The sequence below is a fragment of the Bombina bombina genome, chromosome 5 (assembly GCF_027579735.1).
Source record: "Bombina bombina isolate aBomBom1 chromosome 5, aBomBom1.pri, whole genome shotgun sequence".
NCBI classification, from domain to species: domain Eukaryota; kingdom Metazoa; phylum Chordata; class Amphibia; order Anura; family Bombinatoridae; genus Bombina; species Bombina bombina.
The window spans coordinates 385,942,703-385,963,612 of record NC_069503.1 but is presented as its reverse complement, the minus strand read 5'-3'; the positions used below and the strand labels follow the sequence as shown (position 1 = coordinate 385,963,612).

The following is a 20,910-nucleotide window of genomic DNA, read 5'->3' as shown; positions in this document are numbered from 1 at the left end:
TTTACTGGTTAAGTGAAAAAGAACTGCATTCAAATATATTTTGAATATAGAATCAACATCAATTTTAATTCATATCTGTCTTTAGCCAATTACAAATGCATATACATATATTCTGTGAATTCTTGCACATGCTCAGTAGAAGCTGGTGACTCAAAAAGTGTAAATATAAAAAGACTGTGCACATTTTGTTAATGGAAGTAAATTGGAAAGTTGTTTAAAATTGCCTGCTCTATCTGAATCATGAAAGTTTAGTTTTTACTTCAGTGTCCCTTTAAGTCAAAATTAAACTTGTGTGTTTCAGATACCACATGTGATCATAAACAACTTTCCAATTCACTTCCATTATCAAAATGTGCACAATAATTTCATAATTTCACATTCTGATGCACCACTTTCTATTGAATGAGCATGTGCAAGAATTCACAGAATATACATGTAAGTATTTTGTGATTGACTGATTGCTGTCACGTAATGAAGGGGGAAGTAACATTTAACTAACTTTTGAAATTCAGTGTAAGTGCGTTTGTATTGTCATTTTGTTAAGATTTTGTTGATTATGCAGTAAAAAAATGGTCCTTTAAAAATACCTTGAATATACTTGTTTCTTATATGTTTTTATTTGTTTTGTGTGCATTTAGTTATATTTTTCGAATTCCATTTTTTTTCTTCAATTTAAATCAGTGGTGCTTCTTAGCTATTGGAATTTATTTTAAATCAATCTGAAAATAATATGTGAGCTATTATATAAGGTTTTTGTGTATATTAAAGTTTGGAACAGAACACTATGTTCATTTACTGGTGTATTCTTCACATTAAGTTTAGAGTTCCAAACTCTAATATGAATTAAAAACAGTAACATTTTCTTTTTTAACTTATACTTTTACAAAAATCTTTAGGAGAATGACATTTAAAGAATACAAAAGAATGTATTGACTCCTAAACGTTGCTAGATGGAAAATAATTCTTTGGTAGAAAAGACTGAGAGTGATTTTTGCCTAAGAAAATAGATTCCCAAATCTTTTTAAAATTCTTTTTATACTGATATGACATTTATTGATGTTATAAGAAGACAATACATTAAATAGATTTAGCTATCCCCAGAAGAATCAATTAGAATACAAGGCTTTGCTGTTCTAAGTTTGTATCATTGAGAAGAAGCACTATTTTCTTTTAGGTGTATTTCAGATTAAATTACAAGATATAAAAGAATCAAGCAATGTATCTACAATAGACCTGATATATTTATCTTTGGGGACTCTCAGAGTTGAACATAAGAAATTGGTACAATAATTCTTTACTTCTCAGCTTGACTTTGAAAATATGTCTGTGTAATTGTGTACTGTATATAAAATGTGGCTGTTGTGTGCGAATACAATGAATACAAGTGAGAGATATACATTTACATGGACACACATAAACATATACATGCACATGCACACACACATATGCCTACGCACTCACACACATATAAATGCACACACACAAACATACATATGCACTAACACCCATACACACACAGCACTTAATATTGCTGAACATACTGAATTTACCTACAAATTGCTTGTAAAAATGATTATTATTGTACATGTTTAACTGTTAACTAAAGGCAAGATTTACGAGTGGAGCGCTAATAGTTGCTCATGAGCAATATTGGGTTTATCGCGGCTGTTTTGGCGTGTTGGAAGTAGCACACGTATTACAAGTTGAAAGTAAACGCATTTGCTTGAACGCAATTTAATTTAATGTGCGTTGGGTTAGTGAGACTTCAGGTTAACTTCTGGTTAAAGGGACAGTTTAGTCTGATTTAGAAAGGGAATGCAATTTTAAACAATTTTTCAATTTACTTTTATCAGCAAATTTACTTTGTTCTCTTGGCATTCTTTGTTGAAAGCTAAATATATGTAGGCTTATATACTGATTTCTAAGCCTTTGAAGGCTGCCTCTTACCCCAGGGCATTTTGACATTTTTTTAACAGTTAGACAGTGCTAGTTCATGTGCGCCATATACAACATTGTGCTCACTCCCGTGGAGTTACCTAGGAGTCAACACTGATTGTCTAAAATGCAAGTCTGTCAAAAGAACTGAAATAAGGGGGCAGTCTGCTGAAGCTTTGATACAAGGTAATCACAGAGTTAAAAGTATTTTAATATAATTGTGTTGGTTGTGCAAAACTAGGGAGTTGGGTAATAAAGGGATTATCTATCTTTTTAAACAATAACAAATCTGGAGTAGACTGCCTTAAACTGTTATGCTTGAATAAAACGTTGCACAACAAACATCAAAAATACATTTAAAAGTAGAGTTATGCTCAAAATAACACTATCTAATAAAACAAATTGGAAAAAAAAAGATGTGAGGTCTCAAGTGTTAGAAAAAAAAACATGCAAAGGGTTTTAACGTAAAGATAGGTACAAATACATGTCTAAATATGTATATGTATCAATATACATATGTATATATAAGTGTACAAGTGTATTTATGTGTTTTACTGTATATTTACTGTACATATTTCACATTCTAATATTCTTCACTTACAGGATAATGTTATTTTTATTCTTAAAGTAATGGTAAACTTTAGCTAATCAAATGCCATATATGTAATATTTGGCATTAAAAAAGTATATTTGTACCTTTATATTTTTATTAAATCTATCTGTGAAAAGGGTTAAATCCGTGACTATCGTAATGCTTCTATTACAATGTTATGCAGGCACACTAGGATAAACTGTTTTTGTTATGACAATAACAATGAACATCCAATCAATGTGTGTGTCATATGGCACTCTTGAAGTCTAGCCCTTTGAAAGCCATTAGAAAGCCTATGTAGAGAGTGGGTGTGACTGCTCTCTATGTCATATCCCAGCCAAAAGAGAAAAGGAAAGGGGGGCAGAAGAACAGAAGATACCAAGTAAGATTATAAATATTTTATTATTATATATATATATATATATATATACATACTTTTTTAAAAACAAATAATTATGCAGCTTAGTTTGTACACTACTATGTTTTTCATGGCAACATTTTTAAAGTCTGAAATTTACCATCACTTTAAATACATATATATATATATATATATATATATATATATATATATATATATATATATATATACCTGCAAAGTTGAGCGCTGTTAGCACTAGAACGGGAGCGATAAATTGTGCTCCATTAGTTATCTAGCCCTTAGAATTAAAAGAAAATATATAAAAAATATGGTCCAAAAGAAAAAGATAACAGGCATTCAAAATCTATATGAAAAAGAAAGGAATACATTACGGCCTAGATTACAAGTGGAGCGTTATTGATGGTGCATGGTGTGCTATCAAAATCGCAGGAATGCCTAAGATTAATGTGCAATCTGGTATTACAAGTCCATGGTAAACTAGAAAATGTTTAGCACGGCTGATATCCCTTTAGCGCACCCTATACTTTCAATGGGTAGTGGGGCCATGCAAAACATTGCTCATGTTACGTAAAATATGTAATGTGCTGGCGTGCAACACATAATAGCTCTAAAAAACTTTAGCACAACTGAAGACCTGAAGTAAAGATTTAGGGCTACAATAAATTTATAAAAATAAAGATTAAAGACTTAATCCCAGCCCTGGGTGTTTACCAGCACTCACAGACAACTGCACAGATTTCAGTAACTTAGGCAGTTAACCACCAGACAACCCTGGTGCAAAGCACATAGGGAAAATTAGAAAATAAAATTCTTAACACATAGAAAGTCTGGCACTCTCTTCAGGCACACGGCTAGATTGAAATGAAAATGAAAGAGTTAGTTACTTCATTTGGGCAAATGGTGATAGGCCCAGGACCACATCACAGTCTCTTCCTTCCTGGGTCCCTAACCATACAGCCTTCAACCAAAGACACTGAGACGAAAATAGGGGTGACACAGGCCCTTTGTAATTTCCATAGACATATACAAAATATGGAAATGGACTGCAATCACAAACCAGACTTGGTACACATCCTATGACCCTGCAAAACTCTCATACTTGTGAGCTCACCATCACTCACAGACATCTGCACAGCCTGGGTGCAAAGCCCATAGGGAAAATGTAGGTTCAAATTTAGATTAAATTTAAATAGTGAATAGACCATGACCACATCAAGGTCTCTTCCTCCCAGGGTCCATAACCTACAGCCACACAATGCATGCCTTCAACCAAACAGACTGAGATACAAGATAAAGATAAATATACAGATATATACAGTAATGAGAAAAAGAAAGTACACCCTCTTTGAATGATATGGCTATCCAGACATAAATAAATACAATCTTCTGGTCCTTAGCAGGTCTTAAAATTAGGTAAATACAAGCTCAGATGAACAACACATGACATAATACACTGTTATAATTTATTTAACAAAAATAACAGACCAAAAAAGAGAAGCCATTTGTGAAAAACTAAGTACAAGAATAGCTTGTAATAACTTATAGAACCACATTTAGAAGCAATAACTTGAAGTAATAACTTTCTGTATGACTGAGGTTGTATTTACCTAATTTTAAGACCCACTAAGGACCAGATGATTGTTATTATGTCCTAAAAAGTAAAACCATGGAATTCAAATTTTGCATGACTGTAGTTTTAAAATGAGATGATTTAGGTGAAGAACAAAGGTATTTAAACTATTTTGTAATGCACCTTCACTATTAGAGCAGTTTGTCTTGCTTACCCTCAGGTTAGCGTATGAGTGAAAGCCAGTAGAGGCTTAATAGAATGCCCTATAGAAGTCTATGAAGAAAGGGTGTTAGCGTGATTGTGCTATCCAAACTCCAGATGTTAATGAGCTTGAGTATTTTGCTTGCGCGCAAAGCTTTTACTTTTTACATGTAATACTAATGCGAAAAAGGAATGCTATTGATTTAACTTGCGTGTAGTTACTCTCAATAGCGCTCATATTTTTTAGCTCGACTTGTAAACTAGACCTATGTCCTATATATACTAATTCTAATAGTCTTGCATTGAAGTCTCTGAGAATCAACATTTGAATTTCAATTTTAGAATGTTATGTTTCAGATATGAATGTTAAATTTGATAAATGGAAAGTTTATATTTAATGTAAAAACTGAATATTGAATGTAATATTACATTACATAGATATCAGAAGGTAGTAATGAATATTTTATATTCCAATATTCTTCACGTAGAAGAAAATGTTCTTATTATTTTTTAATAGATTTATATATATATATATATATATATATATATATATCAAATGTATTTTTTGTAAAATAAACATCAATACCTATAATCTATATGAATATGTTATGTATAGGTATATACAGATAGATATATAAATATCTATTTAAAAATACATAGAATGTTTTTAATGAATTCTGAATTCTCAAAATGATTCAACCCCTTGAATAGAATCCCTCACAACAGCACAAATATGCAAAACAGGTGTTGTGTCAAGCACATATGATGCAACTAATCAAGGGCTTCATTAGTTGCACCAGGTGTGCTAGAGCTAGAACACATTAAATAGTTGAACTGGCTAGGTGTTTGTTGAGGGTCACATTTGACTGCATGCTATAAATATGGCTAAGTCAAAAGAATGGTACAAAAAGTTAAGAGAAGAGCTCATCACCCTTCACAAACAAGGGACAGAATACAACAAGAGAGCGAAGGCACTGAATGTTCCTAGAGACGCCATTGGAAGCAAAGTTTGCAAGTTCAAAGTTAAAGGAACAGTGGTTACACAACCTGGGCGGGGCAGTAAAAGGAAGCTATCAATGGCTGGAACCAGATTTCTGAGAAGGCAGGTTGAGAAAAATCCTTGAGTGACTGCAAAAGACCTGCAGCAAGACTTGGTGGCAACAGGCAGTGAGGTTTCAGTTTGCACAGTAAGGTGCATACTATACGCAGAAGGTTTCCATGCCGGAACTCCAAGATATACACCACTACTGATCCAAAAGCACAAGAAAAGTCAGCTTCAATCTGCTCAAAATCATATAAATAAGCCACAGAAGTTCATGGTTTTGTTCTGTGGAGCAATGAAACAAAACTGGAACTTTTCGGCCCAATGGATCAGCGGTATGTCTGGAGGAAGAAGATTGAAGCTTACCTTGAAAAGAACACTCTGCCTACAGTTAAGCATAGTGGTGGCTCAGGGACGCTCTGGGGCTGCTTTGCATGATCTAGCACTGGAAACTTGCCTTGTGTGGAAAGGAAATATTGATTAATTGAAGTATCAGGAAATCCAAGAAAACGTAATGAAGTCTGTGAGGCAACTGAAGCTTGGACATCAATGGACCATCCAACAAGAACATTTTCCCAAGCATACCTCAAATTCCACCAAAACTTGGTTGCTAGAAGAAGTCATGGAAGATTCTACAGTGGCCATCACAGTCACCTGACTTGAACCCCATAGAAAATTTCTGGTGGGATTTAAAGATGGCGGTTGCAGCACACAAACACAAGAATATTACTGAACTGGAGGCCATTGCTCATGAGGAATGGGCTTATATTTTTTAGGAACACTGGCAGAAGATGGTGTCTGGCTATGCATCTAGTTTGCAGCAGGTCATAACAGCAAAAGGGTGCTCTACTAAGTATTAAATATGCTTGCCACGAAGGGGCTGAATAATTATGAGACTGCAGAATTCATTAAACGTTGCATTTTTTGTTGAGTTTGTGAAAATCACTCGCTGTGTTGAGTTATTTCATTTGCTTTTTTTTTTATAATAAACCTGATTTGCAATGGGGGTTGAATAACTTTGATTACAACTGTAAATATATAGGTATAGAAAAATATTTTGTACCTAAATACCATCAGATAGAATTATGTATTTGTGAACAAATAGAACATATCCTTCTATGTGAAGAAAATGCGATAGGTTTGCGCGTGAATATGGGTGTTTTTCTCCACATTTCAAACTCTATTGAAGTTTCTGGGGGAATTGTTAATGCGGTCGCATTAGTCAATGTTTGGCTTTTTGCACACGTTTGGTTAGCATTCATGTGAAAACTTTTTACTTTCAACTTGTACCTGATGTGCACAAAAAGCTTACTTCTAGCGGAGCGTAAGCGATAAATAGCGATCCACTTGCATTCTAGCCCTCAGTAACAAATGAATTCCGCTTACCTAATAATAGTCCTCATGGAACTTTGTACTAACATCATTCTCACCTTTGCAGTCCTTACCTCCTGTTTCTCACCCTCCTACCCTTCCAGATTGTAAGTTCTTACTGCAATAGGGCCCTCAATTCCTCTTGTATTTGTTTGATAAATTGTGTTTTCTCTTACAAATACTGCATCATCATTGTACTTTTGTCTTTTGTAACTATGTTATATATAAATATATACACATATTTAGACATTTATACATATGTATATGTACATTATAGCCCTTTCCATTCAAATACTTTGTCATATATCATCTACCTTAACCCTTATAACCTTTTTGATATTTATGTGACTCATTTATATCAGATAGTGTATATATGAGTGTAACATTGTATTTAATGTATTTATACTGTGTTTATTTAGCCCTAACTCTTTATGCAAGGACTTCAGTCGCGCTAACCTGACAATCTCAAATTTAGCTTGTGCTCATGTGGTCACGTTTATTTTCAACTTGTTATATCAGCGCAATTTAGCACAGGCACAACCTTTCTTGTAATCTACCCCTTTATTGGGAATTATTTGTATAGGTACTATTTAAATGCAGATCTAGATCTGCTTCACACCCTAGCCAGAAGAGGTTGGAATACTTCATTGCTGTCATTTAATTAATTGCAATGTAAAGTGGTTATACTGCAACTTATTTTTCAGTTTTTCCATTTCCTACTTCAGTTTCTACAAGTTAATAAAATGAGTGTATTTTTTTAACTTCTATTTTTATTCCAATTTTCTTTAACAACTCAGAAAATCATTACATTTTAAACAAATTTCCAATTTGTTTCTGATATCAAATTAGCTTTATTCTCTGTGTATCCATCGTTGAAAGAGTAGCAATGCATTACTGGGAGCTAGCTGAACACATAAGGTGAACCTTTGACAAGAGGCATATGTGTGTGGCCACCCATCACTAGCTAGCTCCCTGAAATGCCTTCCTAGGTAGGCTTTTTGAGCAAAGGATACCAAAGGAACAAAGCAAGTCAGATAGAATACATTGCAAAATTGTTCAAAATTGCATGTTCTATATGAATCATGAAAGTTTAAAGGGACACTAAACACCTGCTGCAAATTCTGCAAACTAACTTCTGCTTTTAATTCATAAATGTACTCCAAATCTAGAAAAAAGGGATATTTAGGCAATCTGTGCATCTTACCCCCAGTTTATTCAAGAAGAGTGTTGTCAAACAGAATGGTGATACTGAGCTCAATGCTGCTATGTATCCTGCCATGTTGTAACGCACGTTGCTCACAGGCAGTAGTCACATGATGTGAATGACAGATAATGGTATAAATAAAGTTAAGAGGATTATCAGAATGCTCCCTCACTGTGGTGCTAATCAAGTGCTGTATAAACATCATATGTGCCTCATTTATATATATATAAACATTCAGTTTGTGCATTCATTGTTATAAAATGAAAGCATTGGGCTCCATGTACGAAGCAGCGAAAGCTGCTCCGGAGCCTTTGCGGGGCAGGTTCGCATATGCGAGCCTGCTTCCCGCAATGTAAGAAGCAGCGGTCATTAGACCGCTGCTTCCTACACCCTACGCCACCTCTTAGGTGGCGAAGCAAAATCACCGAGAGCTCGCTCGCTCTCGGTGATTGACAGCCCCTTCAGTCGCGTGATTGGTCGCGCGACTGAAGGGGCGGGCATTACACACTCCGCTGAGTGTGTAATGGTACATACGGGCAAGCGGATCAATAGATCCGCTGCCCGTGTGTAGCGGAGGCGGGCGGACAGCTTCGCGAGTTAAGAAGCTGTCCGCCCGCCTCTTAGTACATGGAGCCCACTGTGTTTTTTTTCTGTGTTAGAAGAAATACGTCTCCACAGCTAGAGGAATGTTTATTTCTGCTAATAGCTAGCTACACGGGGATTAGGGAGGAGGAAGGAGGGGGAGAGGCATGCTCATAGCTGAATAACGCTGTATTTACATTCGACTACTACAAGATTTATGCACTTATTGCCATAGATTAGCAGGCTACACCGGGAGTAGAGGGGAGGAGGAAGGAGGGGCATGCTCCATGGGAAGAAGGCAGCTGGATAACACAGTACTTCAAACATTTTACGGACTAGACATTGAAAAGATACTTACACTTAGTGCATAAATCTTGTAGTAAAATGTAAATACATCGTTATTCAGCTGTCTTCTTCACACGGAGCATGCCTCTCCCCCTCCTTCCTCCCCCCCGTGCAAAATAGTAAGGGAGTGACTGGACCCTTGTGGTAGCAAGCCCATGGAGGACTCCACATGTTAAGCAAACAGTACATGTTGGTGTGCAAGCTTCACAATGATTTTTATGTATGCAATTCTTGTAAAATCAACTTTATTTTTTTTATAATATAGATTATTTCATTAGGTCCATAAATTGTCACACCTCTATAAGATTTACTCTCCCCCTCCTTCCTCCTCCCCGTGTAGCTTGCTATTTGCAAAAATAAACATTCCTCTTTCTTCTAACACAGAAAAAAAAACACAGTGCTTTGATTTTAAAACAATGAATGCACAAACTGAATGTTTATTTATATGAATGAGGCACATATGATGTTTATACAGCACTTGATTAGCACCACATTGAGGGAGCATTCTGATAATCCTCTTAACTTTATTTATACCATTATCTGCCATGCACATCACATGACTGCTGTGCCCGTGTGGCAATATGGCGGCATACATAGCATTACCAAGCGCTGGATCAGCAGTCTGATTGAAGACACTCTTCTTGAACTGTTTAGGGTAAACTGAGCATCAAGGATATGGATTAATGCTTAGTTTGTTATTATTAGTAAGTACAAGTTAGTTTAAACAATTTTTATAAGGTGTTATAGGTCCCTTTAATTTTTAGTTTACTGTCCTTTTAAATTGCACTTTTCCTTGAGATGCAAAATCCTTGAATCAACATAACATATTGTTTCCTCAGCTGTGCATATTTTCTCTTCTTGTTGAACTACCAGATAGATTTGTTAGATGATAATTTACTTTATCCATTTGAGTTTACTTTTCATTCATTCATTGTGTTTTATTTCTACCTCTATTTTTTTACCAATCTTATAAAATACATTTATTTAAATATATACTTTATTTGAAGAGAACTATTTCCCAACTGAAGTCCTTATAAAAAATAGCTTGGTGAAAATTAAATATCTCAATGTCCAAAGTAAGGGCTAGATTACAAGTGGAGCTCTAACTTATCGCGTGCCCGCAAACGTTTGTGGGTGCATGATAAATAAACGGCCATTACAAGTGACTGGTTATTGCTACCACACGCTTGCGGTAGCAATAAGCGCTCAGAAAATGAATCTTATAAAAGTGCTGCAAATGCTCCCAAAATGGAGGGTGGCATTTGTTTTCATAAAAAATACTGCACTAGGCAGTTTTAAGGGGTTAGAAGTTGGCAGCTGTTCGCACAGAATGGCACAGATATACACATATATTTATGTGTTAATATGTGTATATACACATATTAACACATAAATATATATAAGTACTAGCTGTTGTCCGAGGCTTCGCTCTCGTGGAGTTTGTGATTTGGTACAATTGTTTTGAAAAGAAACATGAGTTATTTGTCCAAAATCTATGAAATATAATTTACAGGTTGATGTCTTAACGTAATAAGCAATGTTTATTGCAGACGTAATTCAGGGTGTATTGGCTACAAAACAAAGATACAAAGATAGTTGTTACATTGATATGTGTCCAGGAATGTTTTAGTGTGGTAAATACATACATAGAATGAGACAGAAAAAACACGACCTCTCGCAATGACGTGTGCCCTCACGTGTGTGCCCATTCAGGTTGTACACTGGCTGACATTAACTTCATGAGATTTTGTTAATTCTCTTTGTTTCTCGTACATGGGCACCAATCAGCTAAGTTGTCGGCGGGGTGTCCGTCCGGCACATTAAAAATATGTGAAAAACGTGACCACTCGCAATGACATGTGCTCTCATGTATGTGACAGTTCGGATTGCACACTCACTGACATTAACTTTGTGAGTTTTCATTAATTCTCTGTGTTTCTCATACATGGGCACCAATCAGCTAAGTTGTGGGTAGGGTGTCTGTCCGGCACATTAAAAATATGTTATTAACTATTCTATTGACAATTATTGTTATATTAAATTGTAATTATATATTATGACTCAACTGTCAGATGTGAAAAAAACAGTATACATTGTTTAGTGATATCCATATCTTGAGAACTACTGACGTTAGGAGCAAGAAATATGGCATGTAAACTTACTTTATAATGAATATTTTAAATTATAATTTTTACTTTTGTAATATCTTCCGGTTTTTGATATATATTTAGCCTCATAAATTAACCCCCTTTTCACCACCCCTTAAGTGGATTTTTGGGAAATGGTAAAACATGTGTTTCTTTATTTTTACCAATTATACCAATTTTCATGTCTGTAACATGTTTGGGTTTTGAGATGTAGGTATCCTCATAAATCACCCCCTTTTCACCATCCTTTTTTTAGAGATATCTATATCTTGAGAATTACTGATGTTAGGAGCAAGACTTTTGACGTTAAGTTACTTAGCGTGCGCTGGTGTTACTCAGTTGATTGCAAATATAGGTTTAGTGTAAGCAATATTTTGCGCTCAACTCATAATCTGGACCTAAGTATATATTTAAATGCATAAATGTATAAATATGACGAAGCTGCATCACACATATTAACAGCAATATAGTAATGATTCTTGAAAAATTCAGAGGTCGATCAAAATCCTTTAGAAAACTGTGTTAATATTTTATCTATAAAATCCTTATACTGTATATATATTTTGTAGTTTTCTGTAGGAAATAATTAGATATGTTTTTCTTAAGGATTGTGATCGACCCATCAAGTATATATAAGCTAAAAAGAGACAACTTTTTTTATTTAATCACTTACTATCATAGCAAAATAAAATGCCGGAAAAAAATAAATGTTTCCCAGCTGGAGTTATTGTAAAGAAAAAATAGCTTATATATATAGTAATAAGTAAGAGTGCACTCACCAGGACTTGTATCACAATTTTATTCCTCAAGTGTGAACGTTTTTGGGGAGTTTAACCCCTTCCTCAGAAATACAGAAAAACAGCATTTGCTGTTTGAGTGCACTCTTACTTATTACTGTACATTTTTCTGTGGCACCCCAGGCGATTTGCTTTTGTGCTCTGGAGTGCTTGTCCACTTCCGATCCTATCCACTTCCTGCCCACACCACTACCCCACCCCCTCTTTGCAAATGTTTAGCCATTTTTAATATTTTTTATTTCATACCTTGAATTAAATACTGCTACATACAGTAATAGATTAACAAAAATAATTGCATAGCTGTTAGCAACATGAACTTGGTGGTTCTGGGTAAGATAAAAGCTGGATAGAAATAGGAAGTTGTTGAAGTGAGTGCTGACAGTCATGGAAGGTCATAGCAGACCTTGAGATTTTCTTTTAATAATTATCCTCTCTCCCTTCTATCTATTAACTAACTCTCTTTAATCTCACTTTTTACCCTCACCCTTATCTCTCAGACCATGGGGCATATTTATCAAGCTCCGTATGGAGCTGGATGCCCCGTGTTTCTGGTGAGGCTGCAGACTCGCCTGAAACAGCAGTTATGAAGCAGGAGTCACAAAGACCGCTGCTCCATAACCTGTCCGCCTGCTCTGAGCAGGCGGACAGACATCACCGGAAATCAACCCGATCGAGTACGATCAGGTTGCTTGACTCCCCCCTGCTGGCGGCCCATTGGCCGCAAGTCAGCAGGGGGCGGTGTTGCACCAGCAGCTCTTGTGAGCTGCTGGTGCAATGCTGAATACGGCGAGTGTATTGCTCGCCGTTTTCAGCGAGGTCTGGCGAACCTGATCCGCACTGTCGGATCAGGTCCGCCAGACTTTCATAAATAGGGGCCCATATCTTCTCTTTACACTCTTTCTTTCCCCTCTCTCATATCACTTCACTCTTTTTTTTTCTCCACTCTCTCGTAATGCTATACATAATATATATATATATATATATATATATATATATATATATATATATATATATCATAATAATGTGACCTGGATGATGCATCACACATATTTCAAGCAATATGTTAATGATACTTGAATCATTCCATGATATAAAGGCAAAAAACAGACAATATTTAATTTAATCACTTACTATAAAATTAAATTAAAATGCAGGGAAAATAAAAACGATTACATTAAAAGCGTTCAAGATTTTTTGTTTTATGTTACAGTAGAACAGTTTGCCAGGGTAACAGTCTAATCTGTAATATTAGTAAATAAATTGTACTTACATCACTTTCATGACCTTCTCGGAGGTTGTAGGTTAGATCCTGCTGTATATCATCTACAAATTTATGTGCATATTCTGGGTAAAAGTCCAAGACTTCATAAAGGCCTTTGAGGATAATACACTGCAAGTCACAGTAGGTCAATGCTTTTACATCTGCATTTGTTTTAATCACTTGATCTTTAATTGATAAATTTGCTCCAATTAAATCTCCTTTACCTGTAAGAAAATATCAAATTACAAGACCTGAAATGCAGGGAAAAGGAACAATCAATTGCATCACATTATTTCACCCAAACCTTTTAAGTAGGCTATTTGATATACCAATTTATTTTTTATGAATTAATAGCTTTTTAGAAAATTTTTATTTTTATTTTTTTATTTTTAATGGTGTACATCAGTAATGGAGCAATTTTCCCCTCCTCCTTTAAGTTTTACGATCCAAAGAGCTTTTAAAATAGTGTGAGAATACTGAAAATACAGCCATACAGTACAAATGCAATTTGTTCTGGTTGTTCATACTGTGAAATACATTATTAAAGTGTGGCAGATCCAGCCCACCTAGACATACAAGTTTGAATTGTATCCTGCTTCATGAGATACAATTTCTGCTTCTAGATGACCCTGATTTTCTTGTCTAAGGGCTCCATTTAATAATGCACGGATGGACAAGGTTTTATTCTGCAAACCTGTCCACAGTACTCGCATTTAACATTGTGCAATGCTGCCCCCTGCTCATGGTAGGCCAATAGTGCACGAGCAAGAGCTGTCAATCACCCTGGGGTGATTTTAGTTCACCAGTTAAGAGCTGGTGTACAGGTTTGGAAGCAGCGTCTAATGACCAATGCTTTTTAACTATCAGTTGCAGGCTCGTTCATTCAAGTCTGCACCAAAGGAGGTCCAAAACTGCATATCAAGCCCTAAACCTGCATTTTATTAGTGTGCTGCAGCTTTGACTTTTTCATAGGATAATCTAAGTTATCTCAATGTTCCTTTCCCGTATCATGTGACAGTCATCAGCCAATCAGAAAATGCATATATGTATACACTGTGAATTCTTGCACACTCTCAGATTGTACACATTTCAGTAATGGAAGTGAATTGGACAATTGCTTAAAACAGCTTGCTCTATTTAAATTATAAAAGTTTTATTTTGACTTCAATGTTTTTTAATTGTTGAGCACAACACAACAGCACCATATTATAACTACTATCCTTTTTATTGCACAATGCTTTAGATGTTACAACTGAACCTTACTGTATTATCTTGTTTTGAAGTAGTTCATTCTATATTTATAAAAAAAAAAAAAATAAGAATCTTAATTGGTTGTATTGACAAACCAATCAGGATCATGGATGGATAAGCTATCTATCACAAAATGGAGCCTGACAGGGATTGTGGGGGGAGAAATTACCAAGCATTTCGAGAACCTTTCTGTTCATTTATGTTTTGCCACTGTCAAGTTTTAATTTGCGAGCATCTGAAACATTATGGTAGCTAAATATCTAGCTGTCTAGGGCCATAAAAAATAATCACATACAAAATGATCTTGGTTGCAAATCTAATGATATATAATTCAAATAAGAGGTTCCTTTAGAAATCTTATTGTTTCTATTGTTTCAGTAAACTGAGACCTAAACTTGGTTTACTTTGGAAACTTTACATTGGTTTTCTCTAATAGTTATATGATGCAACACTGTAAGTGATAAAATGTACAGGACATCTCTGCTCTACAATAAGACAGACAACCTAAACTTGTCTTAACAGGTTTATAGGATTGGATCAGAATCACTAAAGTAATAATCGTTTTAAGATGAAAATTATATCATCAATTAAATTATCCATAGGCACTAAAATATAACAGCTGGTCTATGGTTGCTCTTTTTCTTCCTTTTAGAAATGCTAATTTAACAAATACAAGTTTTTAAATTTGCAAACATTAATGACAGGGGTAAATGTATTAAGACTGCAGGCTGACAAGTGTTTACATGGAATTGCTGTTGTGAAATTGTGTGGTCACATGCTGAGAATAAACATTTCTTGCATTAGATTAACTGAATCCATTTAGGCCTTGTCTCACAATAATGAGTAAATGACAGTTGGGACAAACTTAAAGGGAAATGAAACCCACATTTTTCTTTTAAGATTCAGATAGAGCATACATTTTTAAACAACTTTTGAATTGACTTATATTATAGTTTTGCTTAATTATCTTGATATCCATTATTGAAAAAGTAACAATGCACTACTGAGAGGTAGCTGAACACACCAGAAAGCCAATGACAAGGGGCTACCAATCAGGAGTGAGCTCCCAGCTCATGAGCCTATCTTTATATGATTTTCAACAAAGGATACAAAGAGTACAAAGAAGTAAATTGGAAAGTTGTTTAAAATTGTATGCTCTATCTGAATCACGATTGGAAAATTTGGGGTTTCTTGTCCTTTTAAATAAATTTACAAAACCAGCTTCATGGATAGAATACATATCTTGCACTTAGAGCTTGTTGTAGCTGTATGTGGTCACTTGTTCATTTTTTTTAACAAACAAATAAATGAGACCAAATACAATTTAACAAATTAAAATATAACACAAATCTGAGTTTATATATATATATGAAAGGGGAACCATATGTGCCCTTAAATGATTTAATTTCTGAGCTGCTTCCAATCATTTTCTACTGGGAAATTAAAGATGATAGGCTAATATAACCCTTCACCAATAATTTAGTCCTAGTGGATTATGTTGTTAGATGCTGTTGGATTCTTGTTCATTACTTATTATTTATCAGAATATAGAAGATGAATCTCATTTTAAAAATATGAGTTGTTTATCTTTGTTTATCATTGACAAATGACATGCATTTCTGAAAATCATCTCTACTGATTAGTACAGATATGTCAAAAGGCTGAGGCATCCTTTTAGCATTTAAAAATAAACCTCTGTACAGCTGCATTATCCATAAAGCTAATGAACAGCTGTCACTTCCATGAAGTACATAAACTTGTCACAAAATAATGCCAACATATCCTGATTGTTTAAGAATTGGTCATTTGTCATGGGTTGGTGAGGTGAATGCAGTTTTTTTTTAGTGTATACCTAACTTTATGTTACATTTTTAGCCTTGTACTGTGGTATAACTTTCAGTTTATTTGCTCTTATTCATTAGCTGCTTTAGTATTTTCACATTTGTGTTTAGAATAGAAGACATATAAAGAAGGTGTTCAATAATGCGATATCATGACGTAAATGATGCCCTAAATGCAAATTTTATTTTAACTTAAATTAAGAAAACAAAAAAAACAAGGTTAAACCAGCATAAAGTAAAAAAGTTGCAACAATATAAAATAACAAAACATTCGGCTGGATTACGAGTTTTGCGGTAAGAGCGGCTTGGTGCTAACTTGCAAGTTATTGTCACTGCTCACCTCCCTATTGCGCTGCTATTACAGGTTTGCTAAAACCCGGCATTAGCAGGCAATATGTGAGCGTAGAGCAAAATTGAGCTCCATACCACACTCCAATACCAGCGCTGCTTTGAGCTGGTTTTACGTGCTCGTGCACGATTTCCCCATAGACATCAATGGGGTGAGACGGCTAAAAAAAAGCCTAACTCCTGCAATAAAGGAGCGTAAAGCTCCGGAACGCAGCCCCATTGATTCCTATGGGGAAACAAAAGTTATGTTTACACCTAACACCCTAACATAAACCCCGAGTCTAAACACCCCTAATCTGCCACCCCCGACATTGCCGCCACCTACATTACACGTATTAACCTCTAATCTGCCGCCCCCAACACCGCTGACAACTACATTACACTCATTAACCCCTAATCTGCCGTCCCCAATGTCGCCGCCACCTACCTACACTTATTAACCCCTAATCTGCCACCCCCGACATTGCTGCCACCTACATTACACGTATTAACCTCTAATCTGCCGCCCCCAACACCGCTGACAACTACATTACACTCATTAACCCCTAATCTGCCGTCCCCAATGTCGCCGCCACCTACCTACACTTATTAACCCCTAATCTGCCGCCCCAATGTTGTCGCTACCTACCTACACTTATTAACCCCTAATCTGCCGCCCCCAATGTCGCCGCCACTATACTAAAGTTATTAACCCCTAAACCTAACCCTAAGTCTAACCTTAACACCCCTAACTTTAATATAATTAAAATAAATCTAAATAAAAAATACTATCATTAACTAAATACTTACCTGTACCTTTGTATTTATTTTAACTAGGTAGACTAGTTTTTAAATAGTTATTAACTATTTACTAGCTATCTAGCTAAAATAAATACAAATTTACCTGTAAAATAAAACCTAACCTGAGTTACACTAACACCTAACCTTACACTATAATTACATAAATTACATTAATTAAATACAATTAACTAAATTACAACAAAAACCCCCACTAAATTACACAAAATAAAAAAATGATCAAATATTTAAACTAATTACACCTAATCTAATAGCCCTATCAAAATAAAAAAGCCCCCAAAATAAAAAAACCCTAGCCTAAACTGAACTGCCAATAGCCCTTAAAAGGGCCTTTTGCGGGGCATTGCCCCAAAGAAATCAGCTCTTTTACCTGTAAAAAAAAATCCAAACATCCCCCAACAGTAAAACCCACCACCCACACAACCAAACCCCCAAATAAAATCCTATCTAAAAAACCTAAGCTCCCCATTGCCCTGAAAAGGGCATTTGGATGGGCATTGCCCTTACAAGAGCATTTAACTCTTTTTCCTCCCATACCCTAAGCTAAAAATAAAACCCACATAAGTAAACCCTTAAAAAAACCTAACACTAACCCGCGAAGATCCACTTACAGTTTTTGAAGACCTGACATCCATCCTCAATGAATCGGCAGAAGTCCTCATCGAAGCCGGCAGAAGTCTTCATCCAAGCGAGCCGAAGTCTTCATCAAAGCCGGCAGAAGTCTTCATCCAGACGGCATCTTCTATCTTCAGCTATCCGGTGCGGAGCGGCTCCATCTTCAAGACATCTGGCATGGAGCATCCTCTTCAATTGATGGCTCTTCCAAAATAAAGGTTCCTTTAAGGGACGTCATCCAAGATGGCGTCCCTTGAATTCCGATTGGCTGATAGAATTCTATCAGCCAATCAGAATTAAAGGCTAAAAAATCATATTGGCTGATGCAATCAGCCAATAGGATTGAGCTTGCATTCTATTGGCTGATTGGAACAGCCAATAGAATGTGAGCTCAATCCTATTGGCTGATTGCATCAGCCAATAGGATTAAAGCTCATTCCTATTGGCTGATTGCATCAGCCAATAGGATTTTATCACCTTTAATTCCGATTGGCTGATAGAATTCTATCAGCCAATCAGAATTCAAGGAACACTATCTTGGATGACGTCCCTTAAAGGAACTTTCATTCTGGAAGAGCTGTCGATTGAAGAGGATGCTCAGCATCAGATGTCTTGAAGATCTTCTGCCCGGTTGGATGAAGACTTCGGCCCGCTTGGATGAAGACTTCTGCCGACTTCGCTGAGGACTTCTGCTGCTTCATTGAGGATGGATGTTGGGTCTTCAAAAATTGTAAGTGGATCTTTGGGGGTTAGTGTTAGGTTTTTTTAAGGGTTTATTGGGTGGGATTTATTTTTAGCTTAGGGTTTGGGCGGAAAAAGAGCTAAATGCCCTTTTAAGGGCAATGCCTATCCAAATGCCCTTTTCAGGGCAATGGGGAGCTTAGGTTTTTTAGATAGGATTTTATTTGGGGGGTTTGGTTGTGTGGGTGGTGGGTTTTACTGTTGGGGGGTTGTTTGTATTTTTTTTACAGGTAAAAGAGCTGATTTCTTTGGGTCAATGCCCCGCAAAGGGCCCTTTTAAGGGCCATTAGTAGTTTATTGTAGGCTAGGTTTTTTTTTATTTTTGGGGTTTTTTTTTATTTTGATAGGGCTATTAGATTAGGTGTAATTAGTTTAAATATTTGATAATTTCTTTTTTATTTTGTGTAATTTAGTGTTTGTTTGTTTTTGTAATTTAGTTAATTGTATTTAATTAATGTAATTTATTTAATTGTAGTGTAAGGTTAGGTGTTAGTGTAACTCAGGTTAGGTTTTATTTTACAGATACCTTTGTATTTTTTTGAAACTAGGTAGCTAGTAAATAGTTAATAACTATTTACTAACTAGTTCAAATAAATACAAACTTAGCTGTAAAATAAAAATAAAACCTAAGATAGATACAATGTAACTATTAGTTATATTGTAGCTAGCTTATGGTTTATTTTATAGGTAAGTATTTAGTTTTAAATAGGAATTATTTATGTATTAATTGTAATTTTTATTGAGATTTATTTTAATTATATTAAAGTTAGGGGTGTTAGGGTTAGACTTAGGGTTAGGTTTAGGGGTTAATAACTTTAGTATAGTGGTGGCGATGTTAGAGACAGCAAATTAGGGGTTAATAACAGTAATGTAGGTTGCAGCGATGTTAGGGACAGCAGATTAGGGGTTAATAATATTTAACTAGTGTTTACGATGCGGGAGTGCGGGGGTTTAGAAGTTAATATGTTTATTACAGTGGCGGCGATATCCGGAGTGGCAGATTAGGGGTTAATAATTTTATTTTAGTGTTTGCGATGTGGGAGGGCCTCGGTTTAGGGGTTAATAGGTAGTTTATGGGTGTTAGTGTACTTTTTAGCACTTTAGTTATGAGTTTTATGTTAGTTTTTTAACTAATGAATTTCAGTTTACGGTATGGATCTTGGTATTGGCTGTACCGCTTACTTTTTGGCCTCCCAGGCAAACTCATAATACTGGCGCAAAGGAAGACCCATTGAAAAATTACTTTTGGAAAGCTGCGATATTTACGTTGCGTTACGGCCAAAAGTCTGTGCAGCTAAACCTGCAAGACTCGTAATACCAGCGGTAGTGAAAAAGAGCCTTAACGCTGCTTTTTCACTCATACCGCAAAACTAGTAATTTAGCCGATTGTTAATAAATAATAATGAATATTAAAAAAAACAATCAATACTAAATATTGTGCTGTGTACTATAAATGGAAAATACAAAGCAGTAGTAACTTATTCATTGCACACAATCTGAAATGCCTCTTTCTCACTTTTGTTTTAAAAGATAGATAATTCCTTAATTACCCATTCTCTAGTTTTGCATAACCAACACATTTAAAATAATACACATTTTACCTCTGTAATTACCTTGTATCTAAGCCTCTGCAGACTGCCCCCTTATTTCAGTTCTTTTGACAGACTTGCATTTTAGCCAATCAGTGCTCACTCCTTGGTAAATTCACATGCATGAGCTCAATGTTATCTATATGAAACACATGAGCTAACGCCCTCTAGTAGTGAAAAACTATCAAAATGCATTTAGATTAGAGGCGGCCTTCAAGGTCTAAGAAATTAGCATATGAACCTCCTAGGTTTAGCTTTCAACTAAGAATACCAAGTGAACAAAGCAAAATTGGTGAAAAAA

General features: G+C 35.5%; 1 protein-coding gene across 1 annotated transcript in view; it reads right to left on the bottom strand.

Moving 5' to 3' along the window:
* Nucleotides 1-20,910, bottom strand: part of KCNH8 (potassium voltage-gated channel subfamily H member 8) — a 484,148-nt gene that overhangs the window by 80,955 nt on the left and 382,283 nt on the right. The window contains 1 exon segment of the mRNA XM_053715735.1: nucleotides 13,436-13,650. Within this exon segment, the coding sequence (XP_053571710.1) occupies nucleotides 13,436-13,650 (215 nt within the window).